The following is a 22,094-nucleotide window of genomic DNA, read 5'->3' as shown; positions in this document are numbered from 1 at the left end:
ATGTTGAAAACTAGGTATATATTGATCTTTTTAATAGCATTTTATTGTTCGATTATTTTCCTATTTTAAAAAAAAAGTTATTTGAATACCCTTTTTGAAAAAGTTGCTGAGGGGTCAAGCTAAGAAGTATGATACATATTTTGCTACATATTTTAAGCAATATATTGACATTTTAGAATTAATTTGGCATTTTATTTATTTTAAATCCTGTTAAATACAGGTGCAGAGCTTAGGAAATATGTCAGTTTACATGTTGTAGGCCATCTTAGCTTTAAGGCTTTTATCTTAGGCTATTTTAACTTAATGAGAAAAGAGAAGCAAAGCTCTATGCAAAACATAATATACATATGTTTAAGAATTAAGATACATCCCTGTATATTGACTTAACTGCAGTGATTTGCAAGAGAAAAAGCCTCAGTGCTGCAAAATGACCCGCAGAGGTCAGTAATGAACCGAGTCACTAAAAGATCCGAAAAACACGGAAGAAACGAGTCGCTCTGATGGAGACTGTTGTTGATCACACCATCACATAATAAAATGTTAAAATTCATCAATTTGTTGGTCAAGGTTTGGGATTTCTGGAGCGGTTTCTCATCTGCAGAAGCCATTTTGAACTGAATATATCCGTGTGAGGCGCATCGGTGCTTTGAGTTTTCGAGCCCGTGAAAATGTCTGTTGTTTTTGTTCCCAAACGGCAGCGCGGAAAAGCGCAAATCAACCAGGAGACAATTCAAAGAGTGAGTAAACATTTTAACTCAGTGCTTAATTCGTACACACACACACCGTTCGTTTATTTACGAGAGAAACGACGCTTTTTTTCCCATAAACGACGTCAGCCATATGTTTTCAGGACTCGCGGAAGTGACGGAACCCTACTGGACAACTAACGTTAGTTACGTAATTTACGCAGGTCTCGTATGTGTTGTTGTGTGTTTTGGTAACTTACGGAGATGCAGATATGATCTAAATTCAATATAAAGATTGTAGATCCCGTCAGTTTCTTTCTTTCATCGGAGCTGCTCTCGTCAGTTGTTGTGGGCCGTTGTGCGCGTTCACGCAGGTTTAAAAACATGTTCGTTAAGATTTAAACGATAAATTCGCGCCATTTCGGTTTGCTGCAGTGTGAACGCGAGAGTTCGAGTGTCGCTCCTGTTATTAAATAAGTGTGAACGCTTCCAATTTAACATGTAATTTACTGATCAAAATTTCAAAGCGAGTAAACTTAATGGGATTCTAACAAACAAATAAACTCATGTGTTTGTATTGAAATCCCTAGTTTCGATTTTGTTCTCGAAAAAACTGCAATTCAATTTACAAGTTAAGCTAGACAAGGACTTTTTACTGTTGAGGAAAAAACACTGCATTTGAAATAAAAAAAGTGAAAATACTAACAGGTAAACAAAGAAGTCTTAGTCAGTAAGGCAGATAATATAATAAATGTGTTATTTTAAATTGAGTTGATGAGATTTTACAGTATGGGAAATATAGCATGAAAGAATCTAGACAGTGTTGATGAGACATTTGTTCTTGTGAATAAAGTAAAATTTGCAATGCAAAACAAAAATTCAGAAAAATAAGGAAATATCTTTCAGTGAAAAGTTTAAATTATAAAATACACATATTATAAAAAAGAGATAGGTACAACCTAAAGGGTTAGTTCACTAAAAAATTAAAATGATTCCATAATTTACTCACCCTCTCAAGCCATCCTAGGTATATATAACTTTCTTCTTTCAACCAAACACAATCATAGTTATATTTAAAAAATATCCTGACTTTTCCAAGCTTTATAATGGGAGTGAATGTTACCTGAGATTGTGAAGCCCAAAAAAGCACATCCATCCATCTTAATAGTAATTTATACGACTCCAGGGGGTTAATAAAGGCCTTCTGAAGACAAGCCATGTGTTTTTGTAAGAAAAATATCCATATTTTTAATAACTTTATAATCAAATGCGAGTCTAGTTCCGGCGGTAGAGTGACCTCTGACCCGGCTAATGATAGGATTTAGAAGTAGCATAAGCCAAGTAATTCATGATCAGTGTTCTGTTTTACTTTATTCTCTGCGCTTCGGTGTTTGTCAGTGTGTCATGCATCGGGCCAGAGGTTCGGAAAGATGCTTGACCTGCAGAAGTGTATAATATGTGAAGTTTTGAAGTGTTTCCTGAAGCTGGGCTACTAACCGATCGCCACTGTTTTGCAGCTGCTGGATGAGAACGATCAGCTGGTGAGATGCATCACAGAGTATCTGCAGAAGGGCCGAGCCACCGAGTGTGTTCAGTACGTGTGTGTGTGTGTGTGTGTGTGTCATGCGTCTGTTCTCTTCATACGCTTTAGTGCTTCTAATGAAGTGTGTTCTTCGTCTCCTCCACAGATACCAGCAGATTTTGCACCGGAACATCGTGTATTTGGGAACCATAGCGGACGCCGGCACAGAGATCGTGCCGGAGGAGACGCAGACTTCCTCAAGCGACTCCGTCCGTTAGATGGAATATTGTAAACGCATTATAATAAATGTTATTAACTATTGTATTGCTCAACAGCTCAGTTGTTTATGTACATTCGAATATGTGTGAATACAAGTAATTTGTGCCAAATTTAGGCACCAAACACTGTTTTTATGTAAATAATTTCATATTTATACTTTAATACTTTGCATAATAAAATATATGAAATGCAGTAAATGCTTTGGACTTTTTTTATAAGTGCTGCAGAACTCTCCCACCATTTGCATGTTAATTTTCTAAAAAAAATAACTTATTTGATGCTTTTTCAGTTACAAAAAAAAAAAAACAGGTTCGTACAAGATGCTTAGTGAATTAATTTGATTATTATTTTTTTAAACCCTTGTAAAACCATATTTATATAAAAAGGTACTTGTAAAAAGTGCTTTAATTAGTGAAAGACGATATGTTAAATTAGTATTTATTTCTTTTCATCTTTTCACTCAAAATCAATGCTAATATAGATATATCTTATATACAGCGTGATATTGCTCATAAATATCCAGCTTTCATTCATCAGGTCAGTCTTATATTCATGGGAGAAAAAAACATTTTGAATAAGGAAAGCGATGTCTTTGTGAACGTATCCTTTCAATGGTTAAAGTTACCAGACATTGCATGTGCTGCACTTTATTTGGACCATTTTGTTTTATTAGTAGAATTTGAAAGATATTGTTTAATAAGGGAGATCTCTGATTTTAGTCTCTGATGGTCTTCATTTGGAGTGACACTCATGGTCTATTGGACCGACAATAACATTTAATTTTGTTTAAAAAAAATTACAAATGTCATTTTACTCTGTTTATTAATGTTTTTACTCAACATTTGTGCAGTTTCTGGAGGATTTATGATATCTTTTAAATTTCTATCTAAATATATTGAAATAGGCTTTTTACAAAAAAAAAAAAACCCCAGCATTTTATGTAAAATTCACTTTATAAAAGACCCAGATTTCTAGCTTTCATTCATGGGGATAACATGGATCATTTTACATGGTTTAATGTAAGATTTTTGCCCATTTTTTGGAAAATGCTTTAAAAAAAAAAAAAAAAAAGGATCACTTTAACCACTAGATGGCTATAGAGCTCCACTATATGCTATTTGACTGACTGAAAGATATATTTTCACAAGTTGGATTCATATCTAAATATTATAAAATCACAATTATAACAAAAATAAAATACTTTGTTGCACTGCAGGAGTTTATGCGGCAGTATGCATGACTTCTGCAGACAGGGTTGGAGCTTTGGTGTGTGTGTGTGTGTGTACATTGTCACCAATTTATATTTGTGGTGGTTCTTCATTTTGTATGACTTTATTTGACAAATTATTTTATATAGCCTTATATTTTTATAGCTTTACAAATGTATTCCTGTGTGTGTGTGTGTGCATTTTCAATGTGTCTTAGTGTTACCAATTTATTTTTGTGGTGGTTCTGCATTTTAGATAATTTTATTTGACAAATGATAGGAGAACAGTTTTTATAGTCTCAAAAAATGTATTCCTCTATATGTGTGTGTTTGTGTGTGCGCATGATCATTTTGGATTGTGGATGTTTTTTTGCATTGTTAGAAGTGTGCCACTTCATTTCTGTCTGTGTTCTGCGTTATTTCTATTCTATTTTATATCTGTCTATTTTGAAGTGCGGGGTCACTATTTTTGTCACACCAACATAAAAACAGATCTCATGCCAATTATTATTATTTATTTTTTTTAGATCTAGAAAGTGTTGAGGGCCGTAGAAAGTTTCATACCATTTGGACAAAGATAAAAAATATATATAATTTGAGCTATATATAGACCCCGAAGACCATCTTAAAAAACAAAAGTAGTGCATGAAAAGTCCTGGAATTTCATTTTACAGCATTTGTACGAACTCTGTAAAAGCCCTATTTAGCGGTTTGCCATGTTTAAATCCATTCTGCACAAAATGCAAATCAGATTCGTTATGAATCATTGAAGTGCTTCTAGATTATGGTGGCATAGTTTTTAACCTCCTGATTTTTAACTGCAATAAAGCAAATTGAGAACATGTCATGAGATACAAAATGTGAAAGCTCAGTTTGTATGCGAAATGAGTCAAAGACGAAATAAAAGCAGATGTTATGTTATATATTTATTTTTTGCATTGCTGGTACACTTGGAAATAATCAGTTGCCAGCTCTAGTGAACAATAAGCAACATAAGCCAAGCAGTCGCCCATCATATCTTCTGTCAGGGCAACATCATTTCTTTCTTTTTTCTCTTTTTTTTTTAAACTCCTTTTAATTTTTTTTGAAGCCACTAGTAAACCATTTTGACACAGCTGAGAAATGTTGAGCGTTACAGTCCAAGGTCATTGAAGATGTTTTATCTTTAAAAAAAAAAAAAAAGAAGAAGAAGAAAAAAGCCGAAACAGTTTGGGAGAAAAACACGGACGAAGCAACGAACCTACATTTTTTGATTGTGCAAAGCACATAACTATAAAAAGATATATTTATATACAGCAAACGATTCTCTGTAAACATGGTAAGTATGTTAGTTTTCAGAAAACATGGTCATATCATAAATACAGGCAACATTGGCATCGGCAAACGTCACGAAATGAACATTCTGGGCTTTTAAGATGCAGCCCGAAACCACAGAAACCAACGGCGTCTGGGCTCAAAAATAACCAACAAAATAATAAATCCACCCCAATCCGACCAGAACCATTTATTAGTGTTTATAATGGCGTATTTGGTAACCTCTGTAGAAAGAAGGTACAGTTAAACTCTGTAGGAAAGAAAAAAGAAAAGAAAAAATGTGCTTCACATCTTGGGAAAAATAACGTTTTACTTATTATTAAGCCTATATTATGCTAACTTATAGAGTAATGGTATAATGTGTAAGAAAATACAAAAATAAGATTAATACTGTCAATATTTGTACAAGAAATATATTGTATTTGAAAGGAATAAAATGTTATATTTATGAGAAGTGTTAGTGTCGTTCTGAAGAAAGCCGATGGGAAACAAACACGATGAAGGGGTTCGACCGCACAGAAGGGTGTGTGTTTTTCAGAAAAGTGTGATCTTTCTCTTTCTTTCTAGATATAACTACTACTACGCTCCCAAACAACATTTCTTTTTTAATTTCAAGCACCATTCCCCTCCCCTCCCCCCTCTAAACAATACTTTGGTTAGAGAAAATATCTGCAAGTGCTATTCAAAACAACATGGCACAAAGTTACTTACTGCTAACATCCTTTTTTTGTCTTTTTTTCTTTTTAAATCTGTCAGACGTTGAAAAAGTAGTGTATTTCTTTTCAAATTACACCTCTGCTATGATTATTATATTTCTGCCGAGCCTGCTCGAAGCCTCTTCATAAAAAGTAAATTATTTATAGTTCTTTTTTTGTGTCTTTTTTCCGAGTCATTTACAAGCTATGGAACAGTAGCTGAGAGCTGCAGTCTGGGTCGCCCCACATGACATTTTGGCAGTTACAGCTATTTTAACACAGTATCGTTACATGGGGACGTCCGGTTAGCGAACCAGGAGCCCGGATCTTGGTGATGCGGCTGCAATAGTGCGCTGTGAGTGAGCACGGTGGCCATGCATATCGGAAAAGTCGCGTGTAAACTCGAAGCCGAACGAATCGAGATCGGAGCGGCTGCCAGTGAAATGGTCCGACTCGCTGCCGTTTGTTAACACGAATCATGCATCGTTCGGACAGCGTGGAAGGCAGTTACGTTTCTGTTTGGGGACACGCATCTGTGTACAAAAAATGTTATTAACCACTATGTTAAATGCAAATTTCCCTATAAAAACACTTCTAAGTTCACAAGGTTGGAGTCTAGACCAGGTTTACGGCACACTTCACCACAAGATGAACAATCCCAGCGGGGTTTCTACGATGAAGCCGTGTTGGGATTATAAAACATCACCGGCTCGACCCTGGGTTCGACCTCTCCCAGCACGGGTCCAGCTCAGTACTGGTGTAGGTATGAGGGTCGATGCTCGGGTTTGAGCGGGAAGGTTTTGAAGCCTTTGCTCAGGATCTTGTGCTGGGAAACCTGTTGTTGTTGCTGTTGCTGTTGTTGTTGTTGTTGTTGTTGTTGTTGTTGTTGTGTGAACGGGAAGCCGGAAGAGATCCCGGAGGATGGAGAGCAGTCATTGGCTGTCGACCACACCGGAGACTGCAGCATTTGCATGGAGTCGCCCCATTGGCTGGAGGGGATGGTCATCTGGTAGAGGGAAGAGCTGGGATTGGGCATGGTGTTGGTGTGTGAGGAGTGCTGCCACGGGGCTTTAGGAGGCCATGTTTTAGTTTTGCTGTCCTGTAACACAAACCGCACAACACACACACGGAGCAAAACTATGAAAGTGTGCCGAAGGGCCAATGACAAATATTCATGTTCAAGAAGGTGAACGATTAAATCGCAATAAAAGTGTGTGTGTACTGTGTATAATTATTTTGTGTATATAATATATTTTGTGTATATATTTAAGAAATATTTGCATATGTATACTGTGTGTGTGTGTGTATATATATACATACATACACACACACACATACAAATAATTATACACCGTACACAATATATATATATATATATATATTATGTAAACACACTTTTATTTTGGATGCAATTTAATCGTGATTATTCATTGCATCTACATTTTTTTGTTTCAAAGTTTCTCATAAATGTAATTGTTAAATTCATGGTAGTCTGATGTAATATAAATAAATAAATGTAAATTCAACTTTAAAAAAAGAACTGAGTGACTAATGAAAAACTAGTCAAAATAAAAAAAATTCTAAAAATATATATTTATTGCACAAATATTGACAGTATTAATCTTATTTTTGTATTTTCTTACATATTATACTATTACTGTATAAGCCAGTATAATATAGGCGTATTATTAAAACAAGAAGTTTATTGGACTGTCAAAAAAAAAAAAAAAAAATCTAAATAAAGTTTTTCATTTTGACCAAAAAAAAATATTTTTTATTACGGTCCTTGAAGTTAATTTACAAATATAATTTTTTAAATCATGATTATCCTGGGGTTTTATCATTTGACAACATCTGAAGTAACTGTCATAAGTGATCAGAATCCAATCTGAGTCCTCTCTGTGATGTCACTTCCTGGCATCCACACTGAATTTGACGTGACATTTGTCAGAAATAGTAAAAAATATAGCATATTACTACTAATTCGGGGGGGAAATGTGCACTTGTGCAAAAAACTCCACTCCATTATAATCCAAATGTTAATTATTTACCGTAAACATTCTATAACAAAAGCAATGTACAGCAACGGCTGCATATGGGAAAGCACCTACTGTGAATTTCCATCTCATATTATTATGGAATAAACGTGTGTGTGTGTGTGCGTGTGTGTGTGTGTGTGTGTGTGTGTGTGTGTGTGTGTGTTCTACCTGGTTGCTGTCGTCACTGGTGTGGTGCAGTGGAGGCGAGGGTAGAGTACACACTTCCTGTTCACCACAGCTGTGTTTCCTAAAAAACACACTCAACATGAGCAACACACTCATCTCAAACACATGAAGCGTTTCCGATAAAAGCTTCTGAAGAACTAATCAAATGTTTGTTACCGTCTTTGCTTGACAGCCGCCACCAGGTCCGGCCCAGAGAACATGGAGAACAGACTGTCCCCATTGGCCGAGGAGGTCTCGTCACTCGAACTGGCTGAATCCCCCTGATTGGCTGACCAGCCGCTGTTGACCGCCTCCCTGCTCAAATACAAACATCTTTATTACACGGCTCTGTGGAATACTTGTAAATACTGTAGAATGCTCATAAAATATTAAAACTCAAGTCTAATCAATATTTTGTGTAGAGTTATTTAACTATGCCATCCAGTATCATGGACTCCTCTCTCGATTCATACAAACGCTGCTGCCATTTTGTGACTATTGTTTTGTACACTGTTGGATTATGAGATACAAACAGGTACGATTTTAAAACAGTTAAATCTGAAATCAATATCTCTTATCTCCATAATTATTTATGTGGCGAAAATTCTGTGTAATAAGTGGTATGACTGTATACCGTATCTCTTAAAAGTCCGTCTAGATTAAACTTTGAACTTATGCGTTTAAAGACCTAATAAAATATTTCAACCAATATTTCATGTCTAATTATTTACTTGTGTGGCAAGCAGCCGTGTAATATGCAAAATAATGTACATCCAGCCGGTTGTTCTCTCAGAATAAACCCCCTTCAGCCCTCCGCTTCGTGTCGGGGTCCTCATCACCCTGTCGGGGTTTATTCTGAGAGAACAACCGGCTGGAGGTACGGGTGAAACTGGAAAAATGAGAATATGGTGCAAAAGTTATTTTATTTCAGTAATTCAACTTAAAAAAGTGAAACTAATATATTATATAGACTCATTACATGCAAAGTGAGATATTTCAAGCCTTTATTTGTTACAATTTTGATGATTATGGCTTACAGCTTATGAAAACCCCAAATTCAAAATTATAATATTGTGAAAATATTCATAAGCTGTAAGCCATAATCATCAAAATTATAACAAATAAAGGTTGAAATATCTCACTTTGCATGTAATGAGTCTATATAATATATTAGTTTCACCTTTTAAGTTGAATTACTGAAATAAATGAACTTTTGCACCATATTCTAATTTTTACAGTTTCACCCGTATTGTATCCTTTACATTATCAACATCCCAAACTATGAACGTCAATGTTTACACTGCAGGACACCTGAAATAATTGATGGCGAGCACCATGTGACTGGTCATGTGTCACTCACCCTTCGCTGTAGTATTCAGGGTGTGCCCAGCCCCTGTGCTGCTCCTCAGGGTGGGGCCAGTTACTGCGGGGGTTGCTGGGACGGCGGACATGTTGAGCCTGGCGTTTCTGCTGCATGGCCTGATTGACTCCGGCAACATAACGAGCAAACTCTGGATCCGAGCCCACTGACCGAGACAGAGATGTGTGGGGTTAGTCCTGCTCTTTGTTTAAACTGTCCAGCACAGCAGAAACACATAATGGAGTCCAACATGCACGCACACACACACGCGCACACACACACACTCTCCACTCCACTCAAAATGAGAAAACTATTAAATTACATATGACAAATTATTGCATGCTATTTGAATTCAAATAAATTCTAAATTCATTAAATTAAAATTGCAATGTCAATTTGATGCATTCTTTCAGAGCAATTGATTATAAAGTAAAAGACCGCAATAAAAAAAAAGTAGTACCGTAATAGTATAATATTGATTTTAAAAAATGGCAGATAAAAATATGCACATTATGGAAATGTGACAGAATGAATATGTGTGTTTATATAGTATAAAATAATATTAAGTGAGTGAGTGAGTGAGTGAGTGTATGCATGCATATATATACTGTGTGTGTGTGTGTGTGTGTGTGTGTGTGTGTGTGTGTGTGTGTGTGTGTGTGTGTGTGTATATATATATATATATATATATATATATATATATATATATATATATATATATGAATAAAATGTTATATTATACTAACTATATTTATACAAATACATGCATATTAAATAACTAAATGTTTAACTAATATGTTTTTATTTTGGTCTTTGAAAATGACCAAAGTAAAAGCTAGGAATTAGAAAAAAATCTGATTTGTTGTTGGTTTTTCTTAAAGTCATATAGCAATGTTTGTCATCATACATTTTAATTTATCTGCTCAGCATAGCTTTAATTAAAAAACTCTTTAGTCAAAGTTAGTTAAAAGTATATATAAATAATTTGATCAGAGCAGTCATTCTCGACCATTTGCTCAACCAATGATATTCAACCACTACAAACACATCTCTGCTCACCTGCAGGGTCAAAGGGCATGGAGTCTCCCAGCACCCCGAACAGACTCTGCTCGCTCTGCTCTCGGTTGGGCCAGGTGTTGTTCCGCGGTCCCTGCGGGGGCTTGTGTCCGAGCATCTCCGACATGACGCTGTCCATGTATGTGCTGACCAGCCCGAGACTGTAGAGGTCAGAGCTGAGGTCGGGCAGACCCGGAGCGGGCCACTGCGTCAAGGGCCCGATCGGTGACAGGCCGCCCAACGGACCCTGGGGCCACTTACTGGGAGCTCTCGGCTGAGGGGGCTGCTGGGAAGAAATCTGTGGAGAAACTGGGGCTTGCTGTTGCTGCGGCTGACCAATCGGCTGCAGGAGATGCTGGTAGAACGGCAGGGTCGGTTGCGACTGCGACTGGGTTTGTGTTTGCTGCTGTTTTGGTGTTGAAGGAAGTTGCTGCTGCTGTTGTGTCTGTTGCTGTAAGGTTTGCGCTAACGTCTGCACGGCGTTATGAGACACTTGCGAGGGTGGCGGTTTCAAGTCGGACGCATTAGTCGACGCAACCGAGTTCCTTCTCTTCACTAGCGGAGACGCCTGCTGGGATTTTCCCATGTTGAACCCTGATAGGAAGTCGATGACGTCTTGCATCTCCTGGTCGGTGGGAAGGTTCATGCCCTGCTCGTCGGCACCGTTGGCGAGGTGTGTGTGGCTCGGGTCGGGGGTGCAGGGCATGCTGCTCATCTGAAGGATGCTGTGCAGGCGTGCGGTTTTGTCGTCGGAGTTGGCGCTGCTGCGAGACGGGGTGTTTGGGATCGAGTAACTGCCGCCCGCGCTGGAGTTGGACGAGGTTTTCTTGGTGAAGCGTGAGGTGAGTTTGGAGATGGTTTTGGGGAGGCCGCTGGAGGGTTTGGTGCTGTTCCCGGGGGGGAGATCGACGGGGCCGCCGTAGTCAGTCGTGTCCCGTTGAAGCTGGATCTGAATGGTGGGCAAAGTCTGTTCCCTGCGCACACACACACATCAGCAGAGAATTACAACCTCTCTCTAATCAGTGTTATTTTAGTATTATTGAGATTAATCTTATGGATTGTTATATTTTCCATTTAGTTTGTTATTCTGTTGTTTTTGTCTTCTTTTTTTAAATGTCTATAGTTTTTGATTTTTGTCAGTTATTTTAGTACACATATATAAAATATGTGTGAGTGATAGAGAGATTGTATGTGAGAGAGTGTGTGTGTGTGAGAGAGAGAGGGAGGGAGAGAGTGTGTGAGAGAGGGAGGGAGAGAGTGTGTGAGTGTGAGTGTGAGAGAGAGAGAGGGAGAGAGTGTGTGTGTAAGATATTCTACTAAAATGTATATACATGCATACATTTAGTAGAAAATTATATATTATAAATACATATGTATATATAATCTTCTACTAAATGTATATACATTTTAGTAAAATATTTTGCACACACAAAAAGAAAATGTTAATTTTTTAGTGATTTGTTGAGTTTGTAATTTATATTAGTAAAAAAAAAAAAAAAAAAATATATATATATATATATATATATGTATGATTTGTTTTTATATATATTTCAGTTATTTCAGTACATTAAGTTAAACTAAATGAAAATAAGTAATGTTGCCTTGGCAACTTGGTGAAAAAAAAAAAAAAAAAAGTTAAACATATCCTTATCTTGAGCTAATGAAAAATGTCAAATTCCTGTTTTCATTCAGCACTGAGTGACTAAGGCGAGCATGTGATCACAGCACTAATGCGTTTGGCACTGACTTGCGCTCCTTCCAGCGGTGGAGGTCGAACACAGCCGTGTAAAGCACGTCCACCAGGCCGAGGGTCTTCTCTGGATCCAGACTGCGCTGCAGCAGAGACATCGTGGCTGGATCCTCCTTCAGACACCTGAGAGACAAAACAGTCAGAGGATTACATTTAGAAGTCTTTTTTTTTTTTTTTACTTCATGTTATGCCATATCATCAGCAAAGGCAAAACTTTGAGAAGAAGCTTAAACTTAGAGAAATTAAATTAAAACAGACAATTCTATACCAAAAATGTCATTTTTCTTGCAAAAATAATAAATATAGCAATTATATAATCCCTTTAAGTTTCATATTTGATAGAAAATATGCTTTTAGCTAAAGTGACCCAATTTAAAAGGGGTTAAATGTCTTTTTTTTATTACCTTCACAAAATATTCACAGGTATGGAGCTTATATTATGACAAAATGATTTGAATTTGAATTGTGTAAATCTGAATTATTTGCAAGTGTAATCTAACAAAATTGAATTTTAGGTGGTAGTTTAAATAGTTCTGAATTTGAATTTTTTTTAAACGAATATTGAACATTTGAAATTTAACAAATTGAAATGTTTTTATGGCTGAATTTTATAGACATGTATTTTCAAACAGTAATATTCAGTTTAAAAAAAATCAGATTCAAGTTTTCAAGATGAAGAAATTCAGAACTTCAAATTCAGTTTTCTAAAATTCAATGTCAAAAATTCAAGTTCAAAAATTCAGATCTGACAGAAAGTAGGTCACAGGTCATCCACAGGGAAGAGTAGATGATCTCAGAAAAGTCGAACAGAGCATTTTGGCCAATTGGGGACTGCGGAAGTTTTCCAGCGCGAACGTGGTGGTGGTTCAAGAGGTTGCCACTCTCTGACTCTTGTCATGAATCGCCCGGAGGTCTATTACATGTACGACGCAGTCTAGACCGGACGCGAACGGTGCGACGCGACCCGTGAAATCCCCAACAGCACACGGATTCCCCATCCTATTTCTGACCTAGTCCCAGCTCTTTGCAACAGTCGCTTCAAGCTGTGTTGCGTCGCGCCGCTCGCGTCCTGTCTGTGTAACTGAGGTCTAGTAGACAAGCTGGCGTTCTAATCAATTTTACACAAAATGTAGGCTACTTTAAAACAAACACCAGAGACCGCTTAGACAAATGTCCCACGTGCTGAGAACGCTAACCTAACATATAAACACAAAATCATTCATGTTTAAGAATCTTAACGTTACCTCCGGGCGATTCATGACAAGAGTGGACATTCTAAAACGCTCACGTGAAAACCGCTTAACGTGGCTCACTGTACGAAGATATTAAAGGACCAAACTCAGTACAAATCATATTAATAAACCATACTTTGTATAAAAAATCAGATGAGCCCAGAATACCTACGCAACGCGTTTAATTGTGCGTTAAGCATTTCCTTACCATAGAAAACCGTTATAAGAAAACGCTTAACGTGGCTCACTGTACGAAGACAGTGATATTAAAGGACCAAACTCAGTACAAATCATATTAATAAACCACTTTGTATAAAAAATCAGATGAGCCCAGAATATGAACGCAACGCATTTAATTAAGCATGTTCTAATCATAGAAAACCGTTATAAGAAAACGCTTAACGTGGCTTAATAAACCTTAAATGGTCCTTAATAAACCATAGGCCTACTATGTATAACAAATCAGGTTTAAGGTTTATTAAGCCACGTTAAAGGGTAACTAAACACTAAACCAACTTTTTTTAGTTAATGATCTGTAAGAATGGAGCTTCATAAATGCTGTTCATTGATTCGAGTACTTTTTTTAACATTTGAGTATAAAGTGTTTTATTTTTCAAATATATGGTGTAAAAACGTCTAAGTGCTGCCCTCTTCAGGTTAAACGGAATCTCCTGAGGTAGGGGTACTCTCTGACGTAGGGTACTCTCTGACGCTGCGAGCTCACCACGCCCCTGGCAGCCGCTGGTATAAAAGCATCTGCTTCCGTCAAAACCACTGTAGCGAGTCAGGAGTTGGAAATTGGAATTACGAGTATTGAAAACGATCAGGATAGCGTATTTTAGCATCTAGTTAGCATAGCATTTATATAGTTATTTAGATTATTTCGTGTAGCCTAGGTAGTTATTTAGCATAGTTGTTAGAAGCATAGTTAGTTAGTAGCATAGTATTGCATCAGTTAGAATAGTGTAGATTTATAGCATCAGCTTTATCTGTGTTTAGTACAGTGGTTAGGCTGGTATAGGTGTAATGTTGCCAGTTGCAACAGCACTGCTGGACTGTATAACTTTCCACCAGACTTGGAAATTAGCGCCAGTGTTTACATGCACTTGTGTGCCAAACGCTGCTCTTCCTGCATGGACTCCACAACCGCCGGCGCGTTTTGCTGGATATTTTTTTTCACATAGCGGCAAAATATGCTTAACGTAGGTCAATAGTAATAATAATCCACTCAGATACTGGACCCATTCTCTCTTGCGCGGCTGCTTCGCTAGCATCGTCGGATGCCGATCGCGATGCGGGAGTTAATGCGATGCGACACTGCAGTTTGAGCTAGCGCCTCGAATTGATATGGTTTTAGCTCTGTGTCCACAGACAATTCCTCCACTTCAGGGGAAGGTGGGGGAGAAAAGTCCTCGACTTTAAATGACCGCTCTGTTGCAAAGCTACTTGCGTCACTCTCCATCTTAGCGAGTCTGACAGCAGCTGTCAATCACTGCGGGTCTGTCAATCACGCGCTCAGCCCCGCCCTCGGTTCGTCCGTTGGGCTCTGCCCACTTTTCCAGCATTTTTCAAATATTGCCAGTGGGTGGAGTCGGGCTCTGACCAGGGGTTTAGTTACCCTTTAAGTGTTTTCTTATAACGGTTTTCTATGGTAAGAACATGCTTAACGCGTAATTAAACGCATTGCGTTCATATTCTGGGCTCATCTGATTTTTTATACATGGTTTATTAATATGATGTGTACGGTCCTTATATCACTGTCTTTGTACAGTGAGCCACGTTAAGCGTTTTCTTATAACGGTTTTCTATGGTAAGGAAATGCTTAACGCACAATTAAACGCGTTGCGTAGGTATTCTGGGCTCATCTGATTTTTTATACAAAGTATGGTTTATTAATATGATTTGTACTGAGTTTGGTCCTTTAATATCACTATCTTCGTACAGTGAGCCACGTTAAGCGGTTTTCACGTGAGCGTTTTAGAATGTCCACTCTTGTCATGAATCGCCCGGAGGTAACGTTAAGATTCTTAAACATGAATGATTTTGTGTTTATATGTTAGGTTAGCGTTCTCAGCACGTGGGACATTTGTCTAAGCGGTCTCTGGTGTTTGTTTTAAAGTAGCCTACATTTTGTGTAAAATTGATTAGAACGCCAGCTTGTCTACTAGACCTCAGTTACACAGACAGGACGCGAGCGGCGCGACGCAACACAGCTTGAAGCGACTGTTGCAAAGAGCTGGGACTAGGTCAGAAATAGGATGGGGAATCCGTGTGCTGTTGGGGATTTCACGGGTCGCGTCGCACCGTTCGCGTCCGGTCTAGACTGCGTCGTACATGTAATAGACCTCCGGGCGATTCATGACAAGAGTCAGAGAGTGGCAACCTCTTGAACCACCACCACGTTCGCGCTGGAAAACTTCCGCAGTCCCCAATTGGCCAAAATGCTCTGTTCGACTTTTCTGAGATCATCTACTCTTCCCTGTGGATGACCTGTGACCTACTTTCTGTCAGATCTGAATTTTTGAACTTGAATTTTTGACATTGAATTTTAGAAAACTGAATTTGAAGTTCTGAATTTCTTCATCTTGAAAACTTGAATCTGAATTTTTTAAAACTGAATATTACTGTTTGAAAATACATGTCTATAAAATTCAGCCATAAAAACATTTCAATTTGTTAAATTTCAAATGTTCAATATTCGTTTAAAAAAATTCAAATTCAGAACTATTTAAAGTACCACCTAAAATTCAATTTTGTTAGATTACACTTGCAAATAATTCAGATTTACACAATTCAAATTCAAATCATTTTGTCATAATATAAGCTCCATACAGGCCCCAGAATATTTGTTGTATGAATATCTGAACATGCAATATATCAGAAGAAAGAACAGATCCTCTGCTTTTAAACAATTAAGTGTTTTTATTATATCTTCATGCATTCTTTTCTTATCAACTCTTGAATGTGGGTAAATTTAATTTAAAAAAGCAACATTTTGAAGAAAGAGCTGAGAAAAATCTCTTCTTTTTTTTTTTTCAAAGACGACAACGTGCATAAGCAATGCTTTTATCGTTTGTTTCTGCTCCATTTTTCCCTGTTTTGATCCAGAGATTCAGTTCTCGTTCAGATTTGTAATAGCGCCCCCTACCGTATAATAGTGAAAACAAGGAAAAAGCCGGCAAATTCAGTCAATGGCGGTGAAAGAGTTAACAGCATAATGTTTAATTTTACTCATACATATTCATACAACATTAGCCATCTCAACTTTGAATAAATGCAGTAAAGCAGCTTGAACTCGAGCAAACTACAGAGGATGTGGATCTACAAATTACTTTTTAAGTGATACTGAGATTTAATCAGCTAGTCCTTTAATTACCACAAACCTGACCCTATACAGTTACTCACCATGTGGAAGGAACCTGGATCACAACTTTAGATCCTTCAAGACAGATCTGAGGGGCGTAAGCTTCCTTGTTCTCAATCTGAGCCGTGTCAACCACAACCTGCACAAACACATCATCAGGTTTAATAACTGTACACACTGTAATGAAGACCTGCCAGTGAATAAATCATTCATATTACTCATCCTGTGAATATAAATCATTTCTGTCAAAGTAACAGCACTTGGAGACTCGAGAGCCCCAGTGAACCGACTTTACATCACTGTCAGAAAGCCGTTTCCACCAGAAAACACAAATTAAATATTTCCCACAGTTCTTGAAAAGAGGCCGTGTGGTTTGTAACAGGGAGTGTGTTTCCTATCAAACAGGAAGTGAGCTATTGTTATTAATAGCGCAGGTGTATCCTCAATGTGACTCAAATGATGGGGAGGACTACACAGAAAACACACACGCCCAAAGGTCACGGTCACTCTGACCACACACACACACACACACACACACACACACACACAGCAAGGACAGAAACGGCTTCATGGAAACGGCTTTATGATTTTTCATGAATCATTTTCCTGTAGCCGGTGGCCTTTTCCAAAACCTTGAGTTCAGACTTTCATTCTTTCTTCCGTGTGAAAGTTGCTGACAATGAAGCAATAAAACTATGCCGGTTAATAGGAAGTTTCCAGAACACTTCTCAGGAAGGATTAGTTACTGCTAACATTTGTGAGGTTTATGAAACCAAATCTAATAATTCATAGTTGTCTTTGAGGCACTTAGTATCATATGATGACATGTGTCCAGTCTACACTTCTAAACATCACAGTCAACACTGCATTGGCTCCCTATTAAACACTGCATACATTTTAAGATCTTTCTAATTACTTAAAAAGCACTAAATGGTTTAGCTCCTCAGTACTTGAGCGAGCTCTAATGCACCGATATGAAAATTTTGGGCGATACCGATAATTATTTATATTTGAAAGCCGATAGTTGATATATTGCCCGATAAATCTACATTTTTATAGAATTTTTGATAGCCTGATTACAAAAACAAAAGTTTCACCATTAAAATCCATGTCCCAAGCACACAATTATAATTTTATGTAGCCTATATAACAGCACGTTGCACATAACTGTATTTTCCTTTTTTGAAGTGATTCCAATCATATTTTAAGCAGTTCAAAGCCATCATGGTGAACAGTGCGCATCTGAAGTGTCTCAGCTGAAGGAAACAATACATTATTTATCAGCTTCAGTATATCGGCTAAATGTTCTTACCGGGCCGATAACATTAAAAAAATTGAACATAGGCTGATATAGATATGGTAGCTGATATATCGTGCATCCCTACATCCTTCACGTCTATTGCGATCTCAAACTTCTGTCCAGTTGATAATAATATACCTAGAGTATCAAAATCAACTGCAGGCGGTAGATCCTCTTCCTATTTAGCAACAAAACTTTGGAAGAGTCTTCCTAGCCTTGTTCAGAAAGCAGACACACTCTGTCAGTTCAAATCCAGACTAAAAACACATCTCTTTAACCTAGCGTACACAACACATTATCAATTTCTATTATTCAAACCAGTTAACCCTTCAAAGTCGACTGACGCTCTAGAGCGTCAAAGTGCGCACCCCTGACATATCTATTAATAACTTTGGAATGGATTAAGGTATTAACTTACTTTTTTTTTTATGAAAAAGCTGACATTCGTCTGCATAGACAGTGTTGACTTTCGCGAATGATAAGCCTTCCGTATTTTAGTGCAAATCTATAGCATTTTACCGCAAAACAAGGAAATTGTACTTTATTCTATCTAATGATATAAAATGCTGTTGGTGTGTGTGAACCAATCACAGATCTGTGTGTGAACCAATCACAGACCAAAAACAAAAAATGACGTTGTCAGATGGGCCAGGAACGTAAAAAAGGGGAGGGGTTTGAAATCAATTCCACCTGTGATAGCCGGATTGTTTGCTGACGCAACTTTTTTATACACGGTCTTTGGACGCGCACATTTGGAGATATATCAGATACGCTTATTTGTACTTGGCAAGATTATTTTCAAAGAAAACATGGCACAACGAAGATTCTCTGCCGAGCAAGTTGCTGAAATGCTTTTTGCCGACAGCGATGAGAGTGAGAATGGATCTGATCCAGATCGGTTTGATTCGGAGGAAGAGGATCAAATCTTGGACGGAATCGATCCATTTGAGGAGTAAGTATTATGAATGCTATATTGCTGATAATATATTGTCTAATAGCCTATATATTGTATCGTTTTTTTAGTAGAATTATTTTATTTCAGCTTTTCAGAAATAACGGAGCAGTAATCAAATAATGAGTGCCATCAAATAATGTGTGCGTTTTGGCCGCATGTAACGTTAGTCCATCTTCATTTATAAGCTATTTCGTTTACTTTGCTTGTCTATTTTATTGTAATGTTTTTTAGGGAAATTTTATTGTAGTTTTTCAGAAATAATGGTGCAGTAAGCCTTATCTAAGGCCTGTACTATTTGTCTACATGGGAGGGGGTTTGGTTGGTTTAGACATTGTATTTACTCTGTGCATTTTATTGTAATGTTTTTTAGGTAAAATTTTATTGTAGCTTTTTAGAAATAATGGTGCAGTAAGCCTTATCTAAGGCCTGTACTATGTGTCTACATGGGAGGGGGTTTGGTTGGTTTAGACATTGTATTTACTCTGTGCATATAATACTATGATGAAGGCTCCAGTAATAATTTTTTTAATTTCCTATGACTTGGATGTAAAAAATGCACACATGATGATGACTAGCTAATCTTTATTTCATTATAAGAAAGGCTGTACAACTTTTGATATGTGGTAATCTAAACTAATGACAAAATCTGTGTGTTTTAGTCTAAATCTGGAAACCACAGAGCAGCCGAGTACATCTGCTGAACCCAGGACCCCGACCGCTCGCCCTTTTCCACCCAGCACCGCTTAGGCCTATATTTTTATACCAATATTTTTTTTCACCCAATTTTTTTTTGCAGGTGTTCTAAAGCCTTTGAGGAATAAATATTTGTTGTAAAATCCTTTATTAATTTATTTTTTATATTTTTATATAATAAAAACAAAAATATTTAACTTCTGTTTTTGTATTTCTTGATGATATATCACATTAGAACACATACAAGTGTCTCAAGAAGTGTGTTGTCAATGCATCCACATTGTAGCTGAGAATCTATAGAATCCAGAAATATGTCTCTCTTCACTCTGCTATGAATATTGACCATTCCAGAAGCCAAAATGTCAACATAGTGCCAGGCGGACTTAAAACCCCTTAGACTTTGAAGGGTTAAATGATTGTTACTCTGCATAAATCGGGAATCGGTAACACTTCATATAACCCGGATGTAGTCGTTACATCGTAAGAAGAAAGGCATCTACGCTAATATTAGTCTCTGTCTCCTCCTCATCCCGAGGTTACCGTAGTCAGCCGGATCCGGTCCATATCCAGATCAGACGGTGGACATCTAGACCTAGACACGACCAAAACACAGCCCTGAATGTCAGCGTCTACTAGACAATCCCCGTGAAGGCCTCGCCGGCACGACAGTCACCGGCACAGATCCTCAGCAGAGACCGTAAGAACCAGACCGGTCCTCCACACACACCCTATGACCAGCTTGCAGAACCGCTTTATAGATGAAATGAACTAATGTTACACTTTATTTTAAGATGCCATTGTTACAGTGTAAGTATTATTAATAAACAACATGTACTTACTATAGGGTTAGTTGCTTGTAGTTATGCATAATTTACTGTTATTACTATGGTAAGTACATGTAACACTTGTAACAAGGACACTGTAAAATAAAGTGTTAGCAAACGAATTTATTAATTGATGATCTTTACAACGAAACTGAATCAACTGACTTCAGCTGAATAACATCCAAAATGAATCACTGTAAAGCTGCTTTGAAACAATCTGTATTGTAAAAAGCACTATAAATAAAGGTGACTTGACTCGAGATGGCTTGTATAAAAACATCTGCTACATGTATAAATGTAAACAAAAAGTGATTGGTGGTTTTATGCATCTTGTCTGTAACAGTGGAATAAGCTGGAATAGGGGCTTTCACACAGAGTAGTTCTAGGATCTTAGTTCCCTGAGAACTAATGGTTCCCCTAGGAATGTTTTCCTGGTTGCGTTCGCACCGCCAGTAGGAACTCTGAAGTGACGTAAGCCGCGCTCGTTGTTGTGACTAATTTTGGCGGCGCTGAGAACACCAGAGTCACACAGCGCTCACATTCTCCATCTTCATTAGTTTACGATCTGTCTAACAGTCCTGTCGAATACATTATTAGATAGAACTGTTATACATAGAAAGTAGACAGTAATGAAAAGTTATTAGCGTTTGCCATGTGGTTGATGTCCAGTATTGCTAGCTGAGCAGAAACACAATCATGTTTGGCTTGGTCTCCTCAAAGTTGCGTTGGATTTTCTCATCAGCGTAAAGGTTGAGAGCTTCATCCATCACTGTTTTGTAGTTGGATTGTAGCCTATATATTTACTCCAGAAACTGTGTGTTTACACAGCTATTTTTTAAACGGCTGGTGTTTCACGTGCGTTCGGCCAATCGGCGAACACTAACATCACGGATAGTTCCTATAGTCCTGGTTTAGACCCGACTAAATTGAAGTACGAGCTAAATTAGTTCCTCGTTCCTAGAACTAAAATCGTTCCTAGTTCCTCACGCCAAAATCCGGGTACTTCCGCCAATAGCTCTAGGAACTATGAAAAGGTTCCTCCGGTGCGAAAGCCCCTGGCGTTAATTAAACATGTGAAACTCACCAGTCCCGCCTGTCCGAACAGCAGCTGTACAGCGGTCTTACAGGCTCCTCTCCAGCTGGAGGGACACACCTGGTTCAGGACCTCAGTGACGGGGGAGTCGTCCCGCACCGCCACGCCGTTCTGATCCAACGCATCTTTGATCAGCTGCAGCACGGCATGCTGGGAAGAGATTACATTTCATTAAATTAGATGATTCTCTTTACTGTAATGTTTGCTATACAGTGTAAATAAAAGACACTACTGTTTGAAAGTTTGGGGTCTCTTATGCTCATCAAGGCTGCATTTATTTGATCAAAAATACAGTAAAAACAAAGAAATATTATTGCAATTTAACGGTTTTCTATGTGAATATATAGTAAAGTGTAATTTATTCCTGTGATCAAAGCTGAATTTTCAGCATCATTAATCCAGTCTTCAGTGTCACATGATCCTTCAGAAATCAGTATAACATGATGAAGAAACATTTCGGATAATTATTAATGTTGAAAACATTTGAGCTGCTTCATATTAATAATTTTATGGAAACTGTGATGCATTTTATTTTTCAAGATTCTTAGATGAATAGAAAG

The 22,094-nt window shown here is 37.6% G+C and overlaps 2 protein-coding genes across 3 annotated transcripts in view; one reads left to right on the top strand and one right to left on the bottom strand.

Moving 5' to 3' along the window:
* The first annotated feature begins 429 nt into the window (after positions 1–429).
* Positions 430–3,400, top strand: ss18l2 (ss18, like 2). Its single transcript, XM_079621382.1, has 3 exons — positions 430–737; positions 2,204–2,280; positions 2,375–3,400. Exons 1-3 carry the CDS (start codon positions 669–671, stop codon positions 2,484–2,486), a joined length of 258 nt encoding a protein of 85 aa, XP_079477508.1. The 5' UTR covers positions 430–668; the 3' UTR covers positions 2,487–3,400.
* Positions 3,401–4,607: 1,207 nt separating this feature from the next.
* Positions 4,608–22,094, bottom strand: part of garre1 (granule associated Rac and RHOG effector 1) — a 53,608-nt gene continuing 36,121 nt past the window's right edge. For both annotated transcript variants that reach the window (XM_079620433.1, XM_079620432.1), the window contains exons 7-14: positions 21,526–21,684; positions 16,711–16,808; positions 12,071–12,196; positions 10,327–11,297; positions 9,268–9,433; positions 8,085–8,222; positions 7,911–7,989; positions 4,608–6,802 (exon numbers count right to left, since the gene is read on the bottom strand). In XM_079620433.1, coding sequence (XP_079476559.1) covers positions 6,452–6,802; positions 7,911–7,989; positions 8,085–8,222; positions 9,268–9,433; positions 10,327–11,297; positions 12,071–12,196; positions 16,711–16,808; positions 21,526–21,684 — 2,088 coding nt within the window. In that variant the 3' untranslated portion in view covers positions 4,608–6,451. The remainder of the gene's footprint in view (positions 6,803–7,910; positions 7,990–8,084; positions 8,223–9,267; positions 9,434–10,326; positions 11,298–12,070; positions 12,197–16,710; positions 16,809–21,525; positions 21,685–22,094) is intronic.

This window comes from Phoxinus phoxinus (assembly GCF_949152265.1).
Source record: "Phoxinus phoxinus genome assembly, chromosome: 8".
In the NCBI taxonomy this organism is placed as follows: Eukaryota; Metazoa; Chordata; class Actinopteri; order Cypriniformes; family Leuciscidae; genus Phoxinus; species Phoxinus phoxinus.
The sequence above is the reverse complement of the archived record's forward strand: the minus strand, read 5'-3'. Positions and strand labels throughout refer to the sequence as shown.